This window comes from Anser cygnoides, chromosome 2 (genome assembly GCF_040182565.1).
Source record: "Anser cygnoides isolate HZ-2024a breed goose chromosome 2, Taihu_goose_T2T_genome, whole genome shotgun sequence".
Classification (NCBI taxonomy): Eukaryota; Metazoa; Chordata; class Aves; order Anseriformes; family Anatidae; genus Anser; species Anser cygnoides.
The window spans coordinates 142,273,333-142,290,382 of record NC_089874.1 but is presented as its reverse complement, the minus strand read 5'-3'; the positions used below and the strand labels follow the sequence as shown (position 1 = coordinate 142,290,382).

At 54.0% G+C, this 17,050-nt stretch overlaps 1 protein-coding gene and 2 long non-coding RNA genes across 5 annotated transcripts; 1 reads left to right on the top strand and 2 right to left on the bottom strand.

Annotated features, from left to right (window-relative positions):
• Positions 1–1,075: 1,075 nt before the first annotated feature.
• LOC125183335 (uncharacterized) lies at positions 1,076–10,235 on the bottom strand. The gene is made up of 3 exons (XR_010828762.1): positions 9,472–10,235; positions 1,704–3,736; positions 1,076–1,370 (listed from the first exon to the last, which is right to left on the bottom strand). It is a non-coding gene; the product is annotated as an uncharacterized lncRNA (long non-coding RNA).
• Positions 10,236–11,305: 1,070 nt separating this feature from the next.
• LOC125183336 (uncharacterized) lies at positions 11,306–12,161 on the bottom strand. The gene is made up of 2 exons (XR_010828761.1): positions 12,022–12,161; positions 11,306–11,543 (listed from the first exon to the last, which is right to left on the bottom strand). It is a non-coding gene; the product is annotated as an uncharacterized lncRNA (long non-coding RNA).
• On the top strand, positions 12,081–16,752 carry KLF10 (KLF transcription factor 10). Of its 3 annotated transcripts, none has more exons than XM_066990641.1 (4): positions 12,081–12,212; positions 13,153–13,392; positions 13,497–14,388; positions 15,306–16,752. In XM_066990641.1, exons 1-4 carry the CDS (start codon positions 12,114–12,116, stop codon positions 15,563–15,565), a joined length of 1,491 nt encoding a protein of 496 aa, XP_066846742.1. In that variant the 5' UTR covers positions 12,081–12,113; the 3' UTR covers positions 15,566–16,752. The 3 variants fall into 3 exon arrangements, with proteins under 3 accessions (XP_066846742.1, XP_066846741.1, XP_013035492.2); XM_066990640.1 differs by lacking the exon at positions 12,081–12,212 and adding an exon at positions 12,613–12,749; XM_013180038.3 differs by lacking the exon at positions 12,081–12,212 and adding an exon at positions 12,778–12,922.
• Positions 16,753–17,050: the final 298 nt, after the last annotated feature.

Genomic DNA, 17,050 nt, shown 5'->3' with positions numbered 1-17,050 from the left:
AAATGTAATACTGTCAGTAAATATAATGCTCATCACTAATGTGACTTGGTGAGTACCACGAATTTTTGGATCCCGATTGTATGTTTTGCTCAATCCCATGCTGTCTGAACAACGTGACCCTTCCTCGTACTGCCGGGAAAACCTCAAATATTTGTCACGAGCTTACTGCGCTGCTCACACTGAAATGCCTGCAGCGAAGGCAGTGACAGGACAGGGGAGCTGGTGCTTCAGCTCTCAGCAGTAACGTAAAACCAGGGGGCACGGATGCTTTTGTTGCTGGGGCCAGTTCATGTGAATCCAGACAGCGAAGGGGTGTGCGTTACCAGAACTGGTGGGCTCCGGGAGGGCTGCACTCCTCCCTCTTCCTGGTATATTCCCCTAAACTGACTGATTATCTAGCCTTGTAGCTCTGAACTGACGGGGGCAGAAACCACGTGCTGTCACCCTGCTTCAGCAGCGCAGCATGGCCTCGGGCTGGCCGCAGGGCAGGGGGTGACAGAAATCAGGGGAGCACCCGCGGAGCTGTGGGGTCGGACAGACTTCGCTGTTGGCAAACAGGAGCGTGGCTGCGGGCACCCTGGCACAGATCAGTCCCGTTAAAAGGTCCAATTCCAATAAATTATGATTTTCCAACAAACCCAGCCCGCTTCCCCACTTTCTTCAAGGCGGAGGTGCTCGGAGACCGCTCTCCTCTGCCTCCAAAGCCGCGCCGAGCTGCTCTGGCCCGGATTCAAGGCCGCTGCTATCAGCGGGGCGCGACCTGCGGCGTGGGCGCAGCTCCGCTCGCGGCGCCGTGCACCGCTCATCCACTTACCCACTTATCCATTTATCCCTGCGGGGCCGGGAACGGCACCTGACGCCCGCCCACGCTGCGGGCTGCAGCTGCCGGCGGCAGCCGGGCATCGCCTCCCGGCCCTGCCGAGCTGGAAGCGCCGCAGCCGAAATTTTCTGCTTGGGATGCGAGACCAGAACAGACTTTGCTGCTCTCTCCGGGTGTGGATCCTCCCCGTGCTCCAACCCAAGCTGGAGAGGGGTGTTCAGGTTGGCCTCAGCCGTGTGTTTCAATATCATCAGACTTCCTTTGAACGTGCCATTTCTTTTATTTTTTCCTCTACAGGGACTACTTTAAATTCCCCAATGACGTGTCATCGTCAAGCTTCTGCATTTTCTCTCACATTGCGACAACTTTAACTTAAACTACGTTGCCTTGCAAGGTGAGCTTTCTCTTGAAATGCACTTACACAGACACACACCGTCCTCGGGTCTGCCCAGTCCCACAGCTGGGCACCTCTGCGGCACATCCGTGTGACAGATGCTCAACAAACCGCTCATTTCTTCAGTGCACCTCACAACTTCTCGCTGATCGTGCGCTAAAAGGAGATGTAAGGTTAGTGGTCTCATTCTGGGGGTCAAATGAACAACTGCAGACCCCGAGACTGCTGTCTGAGATGTGACGTGCAAGGGGAGGGGGAAGCTGAGGGCACGCACAAAGCAGCCTGCTCTGCAATAAGCTAAGCTCAAACTAGCTGAAGCCCCAGACAGAAAGTAAGAAGGCATCGTCTCAGCATTCAGTGTATGGTTAATATTTTTAAAGATATTGAAATATTCAGCCTCTGCCCGGGGCTGTGCTGCCCAGCGTAGCAAACAGATAGAGGCACGCAGCAGGGCTGTGAGTGACGGGTGTGGAGGAGGTCGGCACCCACCTTGCCACGGCCGCAGAGCTGCGAGGAAGCTCCAGGAGAAGCACTGGGCTTGTGCTGGGGGGTGGCTCCGCTCCCGGTGGCGCACCCGCAGCACAAGGGGCTGAGAGCTCAGAGAGCAGCATGCGGGATTTCGCTCCTCACGTTTTTTTCGGTTGCATCCAATACCTTCCTGCGCGTGCATGTACCGCAGTTGGCAGAGCCACACGGCGCTTTCCTGACATATATTGGAGGCCAGATATGTAACTGCACTGCTGAGAGGTTTCAGATGAGAAAACCTTTCCGGGACATTTAATCTGTATAAATAATCGCAATAACAAAGGGCCTTTATAAATTTATGCTTAGCACTGACAACCTCCTTGCTGCCCTACTCAGCATAAAATTTGTGCAGACTGCAACTAAAGAACTTCCTCACTAAACAAAACAGTAAAGGGGTAAGATAAATGGACATATCTGGAGAAACAAATGCTTTTTAGAGATCCACTTAAACATGTTTTAATTTGTATTCTGTGGCAGCAAGAAAGGAGTACTTAGAAATGATTCCAGCAGGGAAAAGTTCTTGCCCTGATGTACTAAAAGAAAGAATTATCGCTGAGATTTTCAGATCTGCCTTAAAGATTCAAGTGTCCAAGTAAAATAAAGTGAGCATCCAGATCCATGCTGTGTCCCTGAAAACCCTCCTACCCGTGTGCACAGGGCCACGCATATACAAGTACCTGGATTTGTACGAGCAGACCGCTTCAGCGAAGCAACTTCTCTTCACGGGATTCCGAGTTTGTAAATACACCGAAATGAACTCCAGCTACTTGCGGTGTTTGAAAGGCTGCTCGGTTAGTCTATCAGATGACCTAATCGATACTGATTGTTTATTTAACAAGAGTAAATTTGACCCAGAAGTTTCTAAAGCCTCCAGCTCTCCAGCACACGGTGCCAGCAGGATTATTTAAGGGCATCGAGACAGTTGCCACACAGCACGGCAGTAACCAAGCCCGCAGGTAGGTGAGTTCGGGCTGGCCAGCCCCAGTGCTATTAATAGGTAGTCCATGAATGGGAGGAGGGTCTGCGGATAGGGCCACGCACAGGTCTGCCCCTGAGAACTGCAGCCTCACTGTGCCATCCTAATACGGGTTTCATAAAGCTTCCTTCAGCACGGGTTGCTGCTCTGCGTTTCTTCGGTTTAATAGATACTTTTCATGAAGTGGCTTATTTTACGTGTATGTATGCCAGCTTCTCAGCTTTGCCTTCCGTAGTTGTGTTAGCCAGGATGATACCGTATCACAGATTTCACTGTGACTACGAGCATTCACAAGGCCTCAAATCGCTCTGATATGAAATCTGAGCCTTTAACTCACTGCAGGTGAGGAAACAGACCCAAAGTGCAACATCAAACTGATAAAATGTGACAATGCGCCTCAAAGTGGGGCAGAAAATACTGGGGTGAGGTAGAGGGGGGACCTCGCACCAGCTTTAGGAATTCCCAAGTCTTCTCCTCCAGAGGATGGAAGAACAAACAAAACTTTCTGGAGAATTATCACAGATGTGACCTGCTCCAGAGAGCGATCTATACGTTACAGCCTACAGCTGTAGGCATCTTTTGGTCTCGTGAGGTTGATTTGAACTTGCGGTTAATGTCAAAGCTTCCTGAGGACAAAAGAAGCCAAAGGACTTCCACCTGTGCTACTTCTGTCTGTATTCATGTTCCAGCACCGGTCTCAGCCAGCACTCGCTGGTCATGAGCAGGACCCACGAGGAGGGCACCTGCTGCTTGTGCGTCCAGGTACATGCAACGGAAATATGAAAACACAAGCAGAACAAAAAAAGTGGCAGATGTGTCCATGAAAGGCTTTGTCAAGTAAAGGGGGTCACGGGAACCCTGGGGCTCTTGTTTGCTGCTTTCTGTGCCACCCCCGCTCACACCGATGCGGGAAATGTCCGTTTCTGGGAGGGATCTGAAGACGGTTCCTGGTAAGCACGTGATCCCGACCACTCAGAGTGGGATGACGGTGTTTTCTGACTGATGATTAAAACCGTTCCAGCTGCAAAACAAACACACACATGCACATAAACATTGCAACATCAGTGTTTCTTTTACAATGGCTGGTGCCATCAAATAAACAAAAATGGCCTTCAGGAGCGGCTCCTGAACCCAACAGCCGGACACATGATTTCTTCTGGTAGTGATCTATCTTTCACGTGCTGTCTTTCAGTCCTTGCTCAAAATAATTCACTGCACTGGGAATCAACAGCTGCAGAATCACACCCTCTTTCTGCCTGCCAAATATCAGCATTTTCTGTCCCTAAACAAAGTGAGATGAAATAGCATTTTCCAAGAATGCCTTTGTGCTGCCAGTACTGCAAAACCGACAGTCACTTTTCAGCAGCACCCGTGAAAAGGCTTAATGGGCTGCTGAAAAGGAACGTGTCAGGCAGTCTTCAGTCATTCATATTGGTGTGAAAGCAGAGCTCACCTACAAAACCCACATCAAGTTGCCTCATCAACTGGAAAATACTTGGAAAATGTTGAAAAAAAAAAATCATAAAACCAAGTATTTCTGAAAGTAGTGAGAAATGAGTGCCAAGTCTCTCCCAGAAGAATGGACCTGGTTGTAAGCAAGTCTTCTTCTCTTCTTTATTTTTATTTTATTTTTTAAACAAGCTACACTTGTGAATCAGCTCTTGGAAATCGCAGGGATCACAAAGCCTGTGACCCCAGTCTTCCAGCTGTACCCAGAAAAGTAACCCCAGGGGCTAGGAAGAGGCTCAGGGTGTACAAGTACTTTTCCACCTAGCAGAACAGAGCCTCTCTACCTATGCTGCCCCACAAGAGAGCCACCTCTGACAGACAGTGAGGGTCAGCTGCTGCCCCATGTAATAAACTGAGAGAAAATGGGAGAAAATGGAAGCTTCTCGCTCAGGACAGAGGTGAAGAAGCAGATCTGGGAGAGCCTGGTTTCCTGCAGGCTTTGAGACTATTCCCCAGGTGCCCCCTCTCAATAGCAACAGCATCCCTTCTCCTCTACTTCCTTGTCCCCAGAACAAGATCCTCAGGCTTCCTCAGCTCCTAAATTGTCATACGCAGCGCTCCCACCACTGTGACTCCTCTCTGTCCAGGTTCTCCTCAGCCTTGCAGGCTGCTCACAGTTGGATTCCCCTCACGTCGCCCACCCGCTCGGCACGGCTACCCACCTGTGGAAGCTGTCCGCGCTCCCGTTATCAGCACCGGAGATGGAGTTGTCATTGCTGAGTGCAATTCCTCCCACATCAGGCAAAAGATGAAATGCACCCCAAACCCCATGATTTGTATTTTATAGCACTCCAATGACTATAAAAAGAGTTATAAAGGCAGACGCTTCCGCTGTAAGCACCTAATCTTAGCCAAACCCCACCCACAGTGGCTCTGGGTACATTTATATTCACTTTGCCATTTGAACCAGAGAACAACCTCGGGCCCAGGGCCACGCGGTGCGAGCTGGCTCGCTTCCCAGCCGCTCGCAACAAGGGTCCTCTGGAGCAGATGATGTGCACCCACGGCAGAGATGAGCAGGAGCACGAGGTCCGTGCCAGAGCACTCCCCTCCTGCCTGGGCCTCGCTGGCCTCCCACGCCAGCACGCTCACCAGCGCAGGCCGTGCTCCACGGCCCTCGGCCGCTGTTTTGCAACAGATGCGTGCATAGACATCTGCAGCCCTCCAGGCATTGACCTCACCCACGGTCTCTTCTTCCCCTTGTGGAGAGGAGACTTTGGACTTTTAGCTGGCTGAGGGAAGTCATTGTCCTGCTCTGGGCTGCACTGGTGTGGCCTCACCTCGAGCACTGCATGTGGTTTTGGGTGCCACAGTATGAGAAGGACATAAAACTATTAGAGAGTGGCCAAAAGAGGGCTACAGAGATGGTGAAGGGTCTAGGGGGGAAGACACATGAGGAGCAGCTGAGGTCCCTTGGTTCATTCAGCCCAGAGCAGAGCAGGCTGAGGGGAGGCCTCATGGCGGCCTGCAGCTCCCTCACGAGGGGAGCGGAGGGGCAGGCGCTGAGCTCTGCTCCCTGGGGACAGCGACAGGACCCGAGGGAACGGCATGGAGCTGGGACAGGGGAGGGTCAGGCTGGGGGTTAGGGAAAGGTTCTGCACCCAGAGGGTGGTCGGAGACTGGGACAGGCTCCCCAGAGCAGTAGTCACAGCATCGAGCCTGCCGGAGTTCAAGGAGTGTTTGGACAACGCTCTCTGAAACGTAGTCTGATTTTTGGGTGGTCCTGTGTGGAGCCAGGAGTTGAACTCGATGATCCTTGTGTGCCCCTTCCAACTTAAAATAAGCTATGACCAGGGAGACAACAGTCCCAGGTGGGCTCAGACCGACAGGGTCTTTACAAGGCTGCCTGCCTACCCCCTAACACTGGCACTTCCCTTATTGGACCCGCCTGCACAGAAAGGAGAACTGCCCCCACCCTTCGGAGGCTGTCAACAACCGCAGATTCATGGATACCATAACCAGCTAATCCAGCTCAGTCTGTGGTGCAGATGCCATCAGTAAAGCATGTCCTGCCCACTAGGGACAGGCCAGTGCCCTCCTCTTCCAGAAGAACCTCCATGATGTCAGGGAGCTCCTCACGCCACCACAAATGGGGCCGGCACCCTGCTGTGGCTCGCCTGCCCCTCTCCTTGCTGCTGTGGCTCCCACAGAGTATCGGTGGGACAAGGTGCAGCATGACTCCAAGGACGAGCTGCGGGACAGAGGAGCTGAGTCAAGGGTTGCCTCATGTCAACAGTGAGCGGCAAGACCCAAGTGCACATCTCCGACGGTGGGATGCAGGGCCAAGGCTCACCCTGTGGTGAGCCTCAGGAACGAGATGTGTGTCCCAAAAAGTGCACTGCAGGACCACAGCAAGCCGCACAGAGGAGAGTTCGGGGAGTGGCGAGATGCCAGCACCCTGCTGCCAGGCGGGAGGTTGGGACAGGCCGCACGTGGCGTTCCCCGTGTGATCTGCCTGTGCCTGAGGCACTGACACAAGCGGGAGAGACAACGATGAGCACCTACTCCCTGTGCACTTCCCACATAGAAAATCATTGCTTCCCCCAGCCCCGCCAACCTGCTCCTGTGTTATCTGCAAGAAAGCCACTCGAGATGAGCAGCACTGGCAAAGCCCAGGGGTTTCGCACACTTCATGGGCACTTTGAGCAAGTTCTTCTGGCCACAAGCGCAATCCCACTGCTGGGGGGGGTCCCTCCCAGGGGGCTCTGATGAAGCCATCACGACCTGCATGCTGTCCATCTGGAGAGTAAATGGGGATCTACCCTGCAACCCCTCACATGGCTCAGATACAGCAGAGATATTGCATCGAGCAGCACCAAACTGGGCTTTCACACAGCCTCTTTAAAAATAATAATAATAAAAAATATTGCTCAATTCTTGCCGTGCTGCCAAGAGACTATCTGGGCTATCTGAGCAGCAAAGCCACGACTCCAATGACGTCTGTTTAAATGAGACATAAGGCCTTGATCTCCACGGGTCCCTAAAGGGTGCCCTTAGTTCCTGTGACGTCTTAAGGAAAAAAGAAATCAATTACTAATAGTGAGATGATTGCTTAACAGCATGCCAGTGGTGTGTTTTGTACTGTGATGCCAAGGGTGCGGTATGTGACCAGAGGCACTTGGCAAGAGATAGCGCTGGGATATGAGAGCTCAAGGCCTGCCAAGACATACTGGAGGATTGTTTTGGGTGCAGGGAGTCAAACTGGACACCGTGTAGTCTTTCCTGTATGTAGGACATACTACCTGCAGTTTTGTACCTGCATTTCCCTATCCAGAAACTATTTGCTTGCTTGAATATGAACTAACACATATGCAGTGGGGGTTGGATCAAATATTAGCATCACAGAACTGGTAGTGGTTCCCGCAATATTAAATTTACTGATAGTTTTGCTCCATCACATCTGTCTTATGTGGCTGAAACTAGTCAACAGTTCAAAAAATATTAAAGGAAGGTAGGCTTAAAGAAAAGAATTACCTTTATTCACATGACTGTTATCAAAACACTTGTATTTGGGGGTGTAGACATGCTGTTACTTTTGTTAGAAGAAGGAAAGTCCCTGCTGACTTCCATACTGCAATAATATGTCAAATGAAATGCCCTGCTCACTCCACCACCTGCATCCCTCCAGGATACTTACCATCAGAGGAACTCCTGAAATGCAGCAGCTACTATGTCACTGTGTAGCAAGCAAATTCAGTTTTGGCATGAAAAAGCAAGCAAATGTACTTCTAATGCTTCCATCAGGAAAAATATTTATCTGATCAGAGCATGGACAGGTGGCTTTGTCAGCTACACACGCTCACTGTTCAGGGCTCGCAGGCTGTCTTCTCCTTTCACTTAAATCAGCTTCTTAGTTTCTGATTTTGTTAACAGTAATTTAGATTGATCAGTTGGGTTTTATACAAAAGAGTTAATTAAATTGTGACAGCGGGAAAGCTCTGAATATAACAAATATGCCAAAGAGGTAGAACACAGGCTCCTATGTCAGCCTCGAAAGCAGAAAAGGCTTTCAGTTGTGTTTCCTGATATTTTCGAAGCAGTCTGCAAATAAACAATGCCCCTCTGCCATACCCTTCCACAGCTTTCCAAAGGTATCCGTGTTCTTAAATGGCACACCTCGGCATCAAACTCAGGGCCCAACAGTGTTGCCCTTTATTTGTCGTGTCACTAAAACCACCAGCGTTGCACAAATGAAGAAAGAATGCACGAGATACTAAACAGAAATAAACCCTGGGTCATACCGTGTGAAGTGAAATACGAAGCATGATCCGCGTGGAAAGAATCAACAAACCATTCCAATATTAACTCCTGATTTCCACTCCGCCGAATTCCCAGGATTTCTGCAGTCAAGGCATGCAGAGAGCATGCGACTTGGCTGGTTTGGCCACATCAAAGCTCTGGCTGCCCTTCCACAACGACAGATGGGAAACAGGGCGGTAGCCGGTACCATCATCGTGTCCTGCAAAGAAACACGCCGCGGGACCCGAGGAAGGTTCTGCTTGGTGTACAACCTGATCCGGCACTTCAGGAACTGAACATGAATCCTGCCGCGATCTGCAGCGGGTACTGAGCCAGTCATTTACTTACCTCGGTTCCTTCTGATCTGACAAAAATAACCATCCACCTACGGTTTTCTGTGAAACAAGCACGCACCTAATATCAGAGGTTAAAAATACCCACCGGTGGCCCGTCATCAGCCGTGGAATACGGCTTCTTGCTTATTAGCACGTAGAAGCCAAGACTTCAGGGTAAAGGAGCAACTTAAAGCTCCCTTCTCAATTCTTCATGACGAAGCCAAGATAAGCCACCGATAACAGCAGGTTGAAATTCAGGTTTCAACTGCTGGACAGGACTGAAGGTACACAGTTGGCCAGTGATTTACCAGCTGTGATGCCAAGTCTCTTCCCTAATTTATCCTCCCGATCCCACAACAATTTACCTTTCCACATCAGAAAAATATGACCTGCAGGCTGCCTAAGTGGTTTCCTGGGAAATTTAGACTTCAGATACAGTGTAATAGGCATAAATAAATAACCCACAAGTGCTTAAACGTCAAACTTCTGAGCGCCTTTAGAAAGCAAACACATCAGCTTGCTCCTAGATTGCATAAAGCCACGTCCCCAGCTTCTCCAGGAAACTGAACGAAAAACACCAACACATCCAAACCGACAGTCATAGCTCAGTGACTGCCAAAGAAAATCACCTTTACTGAAATCCGCTCACTTGCCAAAAAGAAGTGTATCTTACCTGCCTTAGGCTTCACTAGGGGTGTTTTTTTTGTTGTTTTGTTTTTTTTCCCCCCCACCAGCCTGTCTCCCGTGGCAGCCGTGCAAACACCAGCATTGCTAACAGCCTCTGAAGCCTTCCACCGAAGGGCGCTGAGCAGGCGAGGCAGGACAGGGCCGCGCTGACTCAGAGCAGCCGCAAACACTCGGGAGACAAGGGCTGTGAGCAATGCTGTGCAACACGCACGTACACACCAACTGGGCTCGGTACCGGGTAGGGGAGGAACGCAGTGCTGCCAGGACTCGCTGGGTCTGGAAATCGGGCGGGTAAAATAAACTAAAGCAAGCCTTAATGCTGATTATACGTAAGTTCTGTTTTTCGCCTGGTGTACTAATAAGAAATTCCCAAGCCAGGACGACGTGGGCTTTTCCTAAGGGCAGGATGTGCGGGGAAAATGGGGCATGAAAAGGAAGAGGAAAGAAGTTACAGGAGACGAAAAGGGAGACAAGCCGCCCTACTGCCGACGGCACGCTCCACCTCCCCAGCTATCTGATACGCAAAGCTCTGAGACTGCTGTGTGCCGTGGAGAGACGCCTGTCCAACCATTAATAAACGAACACGAGCGGTAGGAGCCGTGCCAGGGTGTGCAGCTGGAGCTCTCGCCCGTGCCCCCGGCTGTCCCTTCCCCTCCTGCCATTTCGGAGCTGCGTCTCCCCGGCCGCCCCCTCAGCCCCAGCTGCTTTCAGACGCCCACCGCACCGCTCTGCTCCGCACAGGGAAGCGAGCTGTCACATTTTCCAGCCTCTGAAGCTGAGATTATTTTTGGGAGAGGTGGTTTTGACAGTCCCACCCTGCAGCGCGCAGCGCAGGGGAAGGAGAGGGGAAGGGAAGAGCAATCCAAGATGTACGGGGGCCCTCGTAGTGAAACAGTTTTACCCCCCCGGACACCCGGGGTGTGTGCTATGAAGGGATTGGAGGTGTTGGGGGGGCAGAGCTCCTGCGGGGTACGGGATCCAAGCAGCAGCTTGGTCCCTCCAGTCATTAAGGCTGCCTTTTCCCAGGCTGCTCCCAGGGACTTGAAGTGCTGCCGCCGCGAGGAGACGTGGCTGGGGTGGCGGTGCCTGTGGAGAGCCAGGCTCCCTGAAGCCAGCCCAGCCCCTCACGGCCAGCTCTCTGCTCCCCAACAGCCCCAAGCCCTGGCTGCATCCCAGGGCAGCAAGGCAGGCTTCCACCACCCATCAGCACCCGGCCCTCACCTGGAGATCAGGCCTAAAGATCCTGAAGAGGGGAAACAAAAGGGGATTTTGGCCGAAAGGCACACGGAGGTGTGGGACGCAGCGCGGTCGTTTGTAAGCACCTGTTTGCTACTGCTAGCGAAAAAGATTTGGATCATCCCGAATTAAATCCTCCTTTGGGAATTCCCTCTAGATAAGGCAGGTAAGCCAATCGGTTTCTCTGCAAGCATGGCAGGGATTTAATAAAACCTAGCCAAAAGGCAAGTAGCAACGCAGTGCTGCCACGGGTTGCACAATACACCCGGGAGATGGGAGCTACTGATTTCGCTGTTAAGCGATAACGATTTTCACGGGTATTAAGATAGCAGGAGCTGCTGTAAGAGCTTTGGCAGCAGGACTGAGGGGAGAGGGATCTCGCCTAAACGGGCTGAGGGGAAATTGGAGGGAGCATCCCACCAGGTGCGCATGTGGGCAGTGGTATGAGGAGAAGTAACAGAAATTCAAACCGTACGATGTACCAGTGGAAGCTGTGGAATGAAAGCAATAAAAAAGTGTTTTTTTTTTTTTCTGAGAATAAAAATACAACTTATGTCAATAAGCAAGTCTCTGAACTGACTGAGAAGCGTTTCGGATTATTTTTATTTTTTTTAGTTGTAATACCCTCGTTTTTCCTGCAGGCTGGAGAACCCGCCCGCCTGCTCTTCCCGCGGCACTCTCCGCTTCCAGCAGGATAAATCGTTCTGGGAGGTTTCCCAGCAGGTTCCGGGAGGACACCAGCCGCCGCCAGCCCCCCCCGCTCCCTGCCTGCCGACAGGGGGAGAGGAATTCCGCAGAGCAGACCCGCAGACCTTGACGCGGCTGTGAGAGAGGGAGACGCGTTAGCACCGGCACGCTTCGTGACAGAAAACCGCCGCGGGTGACGGGGAGCTCCGCGAGGAGCCGGCAGCGCGGCCATCTTCCCCCCCCCCCCAAACCCAAAACCTGACAGGAAAACGAGCCCCACGCCACGGCTGCGGCCGGGAGGCGGCCCCCGCCCTTGTGTGGCGCCGCGGCGTGAGGTAATTAGCTGCCGCCCGGCTAATTAGCAGCCGCTAGCCGGCCCCGCTTCACCTCAGCGCAACTTCACCTCAGGGCGGCTTCACCTCAGGGCACCCCCTCCCCTCAGCCCCCCCCGCACCACGTGACCTCCCCTCACGCCGGGGGGGGGGGCTCTGACTCAGCCGGCGGGGACCCGCCCGCGGGGGCGCGCACGCCGCGCCACCACCCCGGGCACGCCGCGGGGCAGCCGCCGATCACGCGCGGGCGCCGCGCTCCCATTGGCCGGCGCCTCACACACCTTTGGCGCTGATTGGACGGCCCGTGCGGCGGGAGCCCCGCCCATCGCCCCGCCCCTCTCCGGCGCGAGGCGCTGGGGGTGCCGGCGGCGGGATGGGGAGCGGCGAGCAGAAGGCGGCGGGCGGCGGTGGCGGGCGGACGTCGGAGGCGGCGGCTCCTGTCAGCATCTCCCGCCGCCGACACCGGCCAGCGGTGAGCGCGGCGGGACCGGGGGTGCGGGGAGCTGGGGAGCGCTGGGGAGGGAGCGCTGGGCTGAGGGGCCGGGAGCCCGGCGGGGTGATGCCGGCCCCCCCCCGGAGCTGTGCGGGCGGGGCCCGGCTCCTTCCTGCCGCGGGCGGGGGCGCAGTGGGTGAAAGGTCGGCGCGCGGCGCTCCCCGGCCCGAGCAGCCGCCGATCACGCTTTGTTCGCGTGGCCCCCCCCCCCTCCCCGGCCGCGCCTCTGCCCGCCGCCGGCCAATGGGAGCGCCGCGGGGGGGGGAGGCGAGCCAATGGGGGCGGCGGGGGGGCGGGGCCTCGGCGCTGGGCGGGAGGGAGGGGGGCGGCGGTTGGGCGCGCGCCACCGTCACCTCGGCGCACCCCAACGGCCGCGGGGGGGGGGGGGGGGGGGGAGGCGGCGCCTCACGGTCCCCTCAGCGCCACCCGCGCCCCTCAGCCGCCCCCGGAGACCCGAGCCCGGAGCTGCTGCGGCTCCCCTGCGGTCCCCCCCGGCTTGAGCCACCTCAGGGAAAGGCGCGTCTGGATGAGCGGTGCCGCGGGAAGGGAGCGGGGGCGCGGTGCGGGGAGGGGTTGTGCCTCGGGTTCGGCTGGGAGACTCGGTGTTACCGTTTCGGGCGCTGCGCTCGCGATGTGGAGCGACTTAAGGTGTTGCTGAAGGTTTGGGGAAGGTCTTTTGTCTCCAGAAGGTATGTAATCTTCGCCAGATGGCCAGATTTCCCTGCAAACAGGTTCGTGACAGCATTATATAAAGGAGAAAGAGGGCAGGGAAATGCAGACATATCCCCCACATCATCAGGCGTGTTTGTCTGGCGCGGGTTGCTTTGTTTTGTTTTTACAAAGCCTTCGGACAATTGGCTAAATGCTTAGGCTTAGCCATCAGGTTTAAAGGGTTATTTTTTTCCGCTGACCCAAACAGGAGGAAGAAATGGAGGTGATGACTGAGAAACGGAGAGATGCTAGATATTTCTGGAACAATACCCCTGAAAAAAGCGATTATGAGGCTGTGGAAGCCCTTATTTCTATGAGTTGCAACTGGAATTCTGACTTCAAGAAATACGCCGACGTGAGACCTATAACTCCAGCATCTGATATGTCGGAAGAGAGCGACGAGACTTTGCTTCCTGGAGCAGCAGACTTTAACACGATACCCGCATTTGTAAGTCTTTAATACCGCGCGTGCGTGCGTGCTCCTTTCTCAGGGTGTGTGTGGGAACAGGTTGGTAACACGCCCCCCCCTTACCTTCCCTCTTCTCCCCGCAGTGCCTGACTCCACCCTACAGCCCATCGGACTTCGAGATGTCTCAAGTCGTCCACCCGGGGCCACCAGCGCCACCTGCAGCGCACTGCAAGTCGCTGGCTGAAGCCGCCAAGCCGCCCCTCGCCGCACCTTACACGGAGGCCCCCCGGCCTCCAGCACCCAGGCCTCTGAAGGCGCAAGCGACCAGCGTTATTCGCCATACGGCCGATGCTCAGCTTTGCAATCACAAAACCTGCCCGGTGAGAACAGCCAGCGTGCTGAAATACCAGGACGGTGTTTCACGGGAAACCGATAGTAAACAGAGCGCCGAAGCGGAGCGCTCAGCGGCGGCGCCGGGCAGAGTGAGTTATGAAAGTGGCAAACTGCCAGCTGCGGAAGGAAAAACTGCAGAACCAGCTGGCGGCGCCGAGCCCTCGACGAAGCCCGCGGTCAGCAGGCATCAGTCTGTCCCCGGAGCGGCGCAGTGCTCGGCGCTGGTGGCACCCCCGTGCCCCGTGCCGGGAAGCGGAGCCCCCCCCGTGCCGGTGATTTGCCAGATGGTCCCGCTGCCTGCCAGCAACTCGGTGGTGACGGCCGTCGTGCCCAGCACCACGGCGAGCCAGCAGCCAGCGCTCTGCCAGCCCATGGTGTTCATGGGTGCTCAAGTTCCCAAAGGCGCCGTTATGTTTGTCGTGCCCCAGCCCGTGGTGCAGAGCACGAAGGCGCCCATCCTTAGCCCAAACGGCACCAGACTCTCTCCTATTGCCCCTGCTCCCGGCTTCGTGCCTTCTGCAGCCAAAGTCACTCCCCCTCTCGATTCTTCAAGGATACGAAGTCACGTCTGCAACTACCCGGGATGTGGGAAAACTTACTTCAAGAGCTCCCATTTGAAGGCTCATGTCCGAACACACACAGGTTGGTCGCTCTTTCTGGGTGTTACAAATCAGCCTAGAAAGCTGCCGCTCTGTGCGCTGCTTGTTGGGGGTCTCACACTTACCGGATTTGTTCGTGGGGTGATTTGCGGGGCAGCAGTGAAACCCTGCTTTCGCCGCTGTGCGTGTTAATAATGCTGCCTGGTCTCTGCTAGGAATTACCCCGGAGGGGAAGTTGATTCAGCAGCTTGTTTGTGTTGGCCCTGCTCCGTGCCAGAGGGCAGGCAGTACCGCTTGTGACAGGCACGGGGAGCCAGGCCTTGCCCAAACGCAGAGCGTGCCCTTCTGCAGTTAAACGCGCCTCGTTAGACTTCTCCACAAGAGTGCCTTTGTCAGAAGTAGGTAAAACTTAAAAGGGATTTTTTTATGAAAGAAAGCAGCGTCCACCCCACTCTGTTCCTACCTTGGTTATCTTCAGGCAGCTTCCCCACGCCTCAGCTCTTAATCACAGGAGCAGAAAGTGACGTGTGTCAGCACGCAGGCTCACAGCGCGCCACCAGAGCTCTGTCACTTCCAGCTGGGACTAACGCGGCTGCAGGCTGCGTTTCAGCGGGGTGCTTTGGTCTCCGTAATCTGCAGACGTGTGGAGCTGAGCGGTGCGGTCAGCTGGCCTTGGAGACACAAAGAGCATCTCACATGGTTCAGCTTCCACAGGGTTTTTATTTTTAACCCGTTGTGCTACTTAGCCTTGACGACAGTGAGTCTGCGTGTTTTAAAAATAGCATATTAACATTCTTCTGCATTTCACGTGGCTGAAAATAATACCTATATAGGATTTGGCTCAACTGTTGTAGTGAAAACTTTTTTTAAAAATAAGTCAAATGCTGTTAAGACAGTAGTGTTTGTTGCTCAGCTGGTATTCATGGTATTTTTTTGTCTTTTTTTTTTTTTTCCTTTTAGGAGAAAAGCCCTTCAGCTGCAGTTGGAAAGGCTGTGAGAGGAGGTTTGCGCGGTCTGATGAACTGTCCCGTCACCGCAGAACGCACACGGGCGAGAAGAAGTTTGCGTGCCCGATGTGCGAGCGGCGGTTCATGCGGAGCGACCACCTGACGAAGCACGCCCGCCGCCACCTCTCGGCGAAGAAGTTACCGAACTGGCAAATGGAAGTGAGCAAGCTGAACGACATCGCTGCGCCGCCTCCCTCGGCAGCTGCGCAATGACGGGACTTACTCGGAACACGGCGGAATTAACTGTTGGCGCTGGGATATGCCAGTTTTAAAAAGAAAAAAAGAAAAAAAAAAAAAAAAAGCTTTTGCTCCAGCTCTGCGGTTCTCCGGTGCCAGCTGCTGATGGCGGCGCGGCGGAGAGGCAAAGGCAGTTTGTGCTCGGCCACAGAAAGTGCTGAGAGAGTGGGCGGCTGGCTGCAATAGCGGGCGTCTTTTGCACTGGTGAGGAGAGAGAAAGGGAAGGGTGTAGAGCAGAGCAGCACGCGCCGTGCACCTTCTGAATTCGGCAGATCGTTCATACGCACTAAATGTCAGCCGCACCGCTGCGGTGCTGACGGTTCGCCGCTGATGCGTGAGACCGGCGCGGATTTAACGACCGGTTGGGAATCTCCAGCACGGCGCAGATGAGAACGATGGCGATGTACGGGCGCAGCTTGACGGCCCAGCACGTACGCGCCTCAGATAAGCCGAACCGGTGTTCGTACTCCTGCCGCCTCGTCTCGGTTGGAGTTCTCTCCTCCTGCCCGCTCTCGGGGCCCAGCCACGCGGGTGATTTGGTGCCAGGCGCCGGGAGGCTGCGGTGCCGGCTTCGCCCTGCTGCCCGAGGTGGGCTTGGGGGGGCGCTAAGGGGGGGCACCGGGAGGGGTTTGGAAGCCTCGTGATGATTACAACCGGTCACCCTCGGGCATCGTACGGTGCTTCCGCTGTTGTGTTGCTTACGGTTTCCTTCGTACCTTCTCAAAACTCTGCACCGCGGCATTTTTTTGTAAGCAGATACAGTGCACTTTTCAGAACAATGTAGGTGTAAACTACTCGGGTTGATTAAGAAAGGAAAACGAGAACCTTAGGCTTCTTGAGGGTGTTTTTCTTTGAAAGACGGCTTATACTAAAAATGAATTATGGATATGCTATGTATTGTATTAAATTAGGAAGTTGTGATTTGAAGAGTAATATGAGGCAGTAAAGACACCGCCTAGAATTAAAGCTGTATATTTTGTGACAAATAATGCATCAACTTTCACTATCTATTTTATCATGCTATGTTGAGGACACGTATCAGAAAGTGAACCGTTTGAAAATAGTGTATTAGATACGCTCTTTTGTGACTACTTAAAGATTTGCACATTTCTTATGTTGTACTTTATACTTTGTTTACAATAAAACCAATTTTCTTTAATATAGACCTTTTGTTTTCGTAGCAGAACTTCATCATTGTTAACCTCAAACCAAAGCGTGGTGCCCGTCAGTGCGTGTCCCGACCAGCGAGAATCCGTCTGTCTCTTAACCTTTGATTTACAAGCTCCGTAAAGCCAGCAGGGGTGCAATATGAAGTCTGCGCTTCCTGCCTGGAACCTTTTTTCCTCCCTACTCTTCATCCGTCCCCCTCCTTTTCTCCACGCACTCAGAATAAATGCGTTCGTGTGGGCCATCATGAGACCGGTGGAAAACAGGCCGGTTTTTCAGTGGTGGTGGAACTGC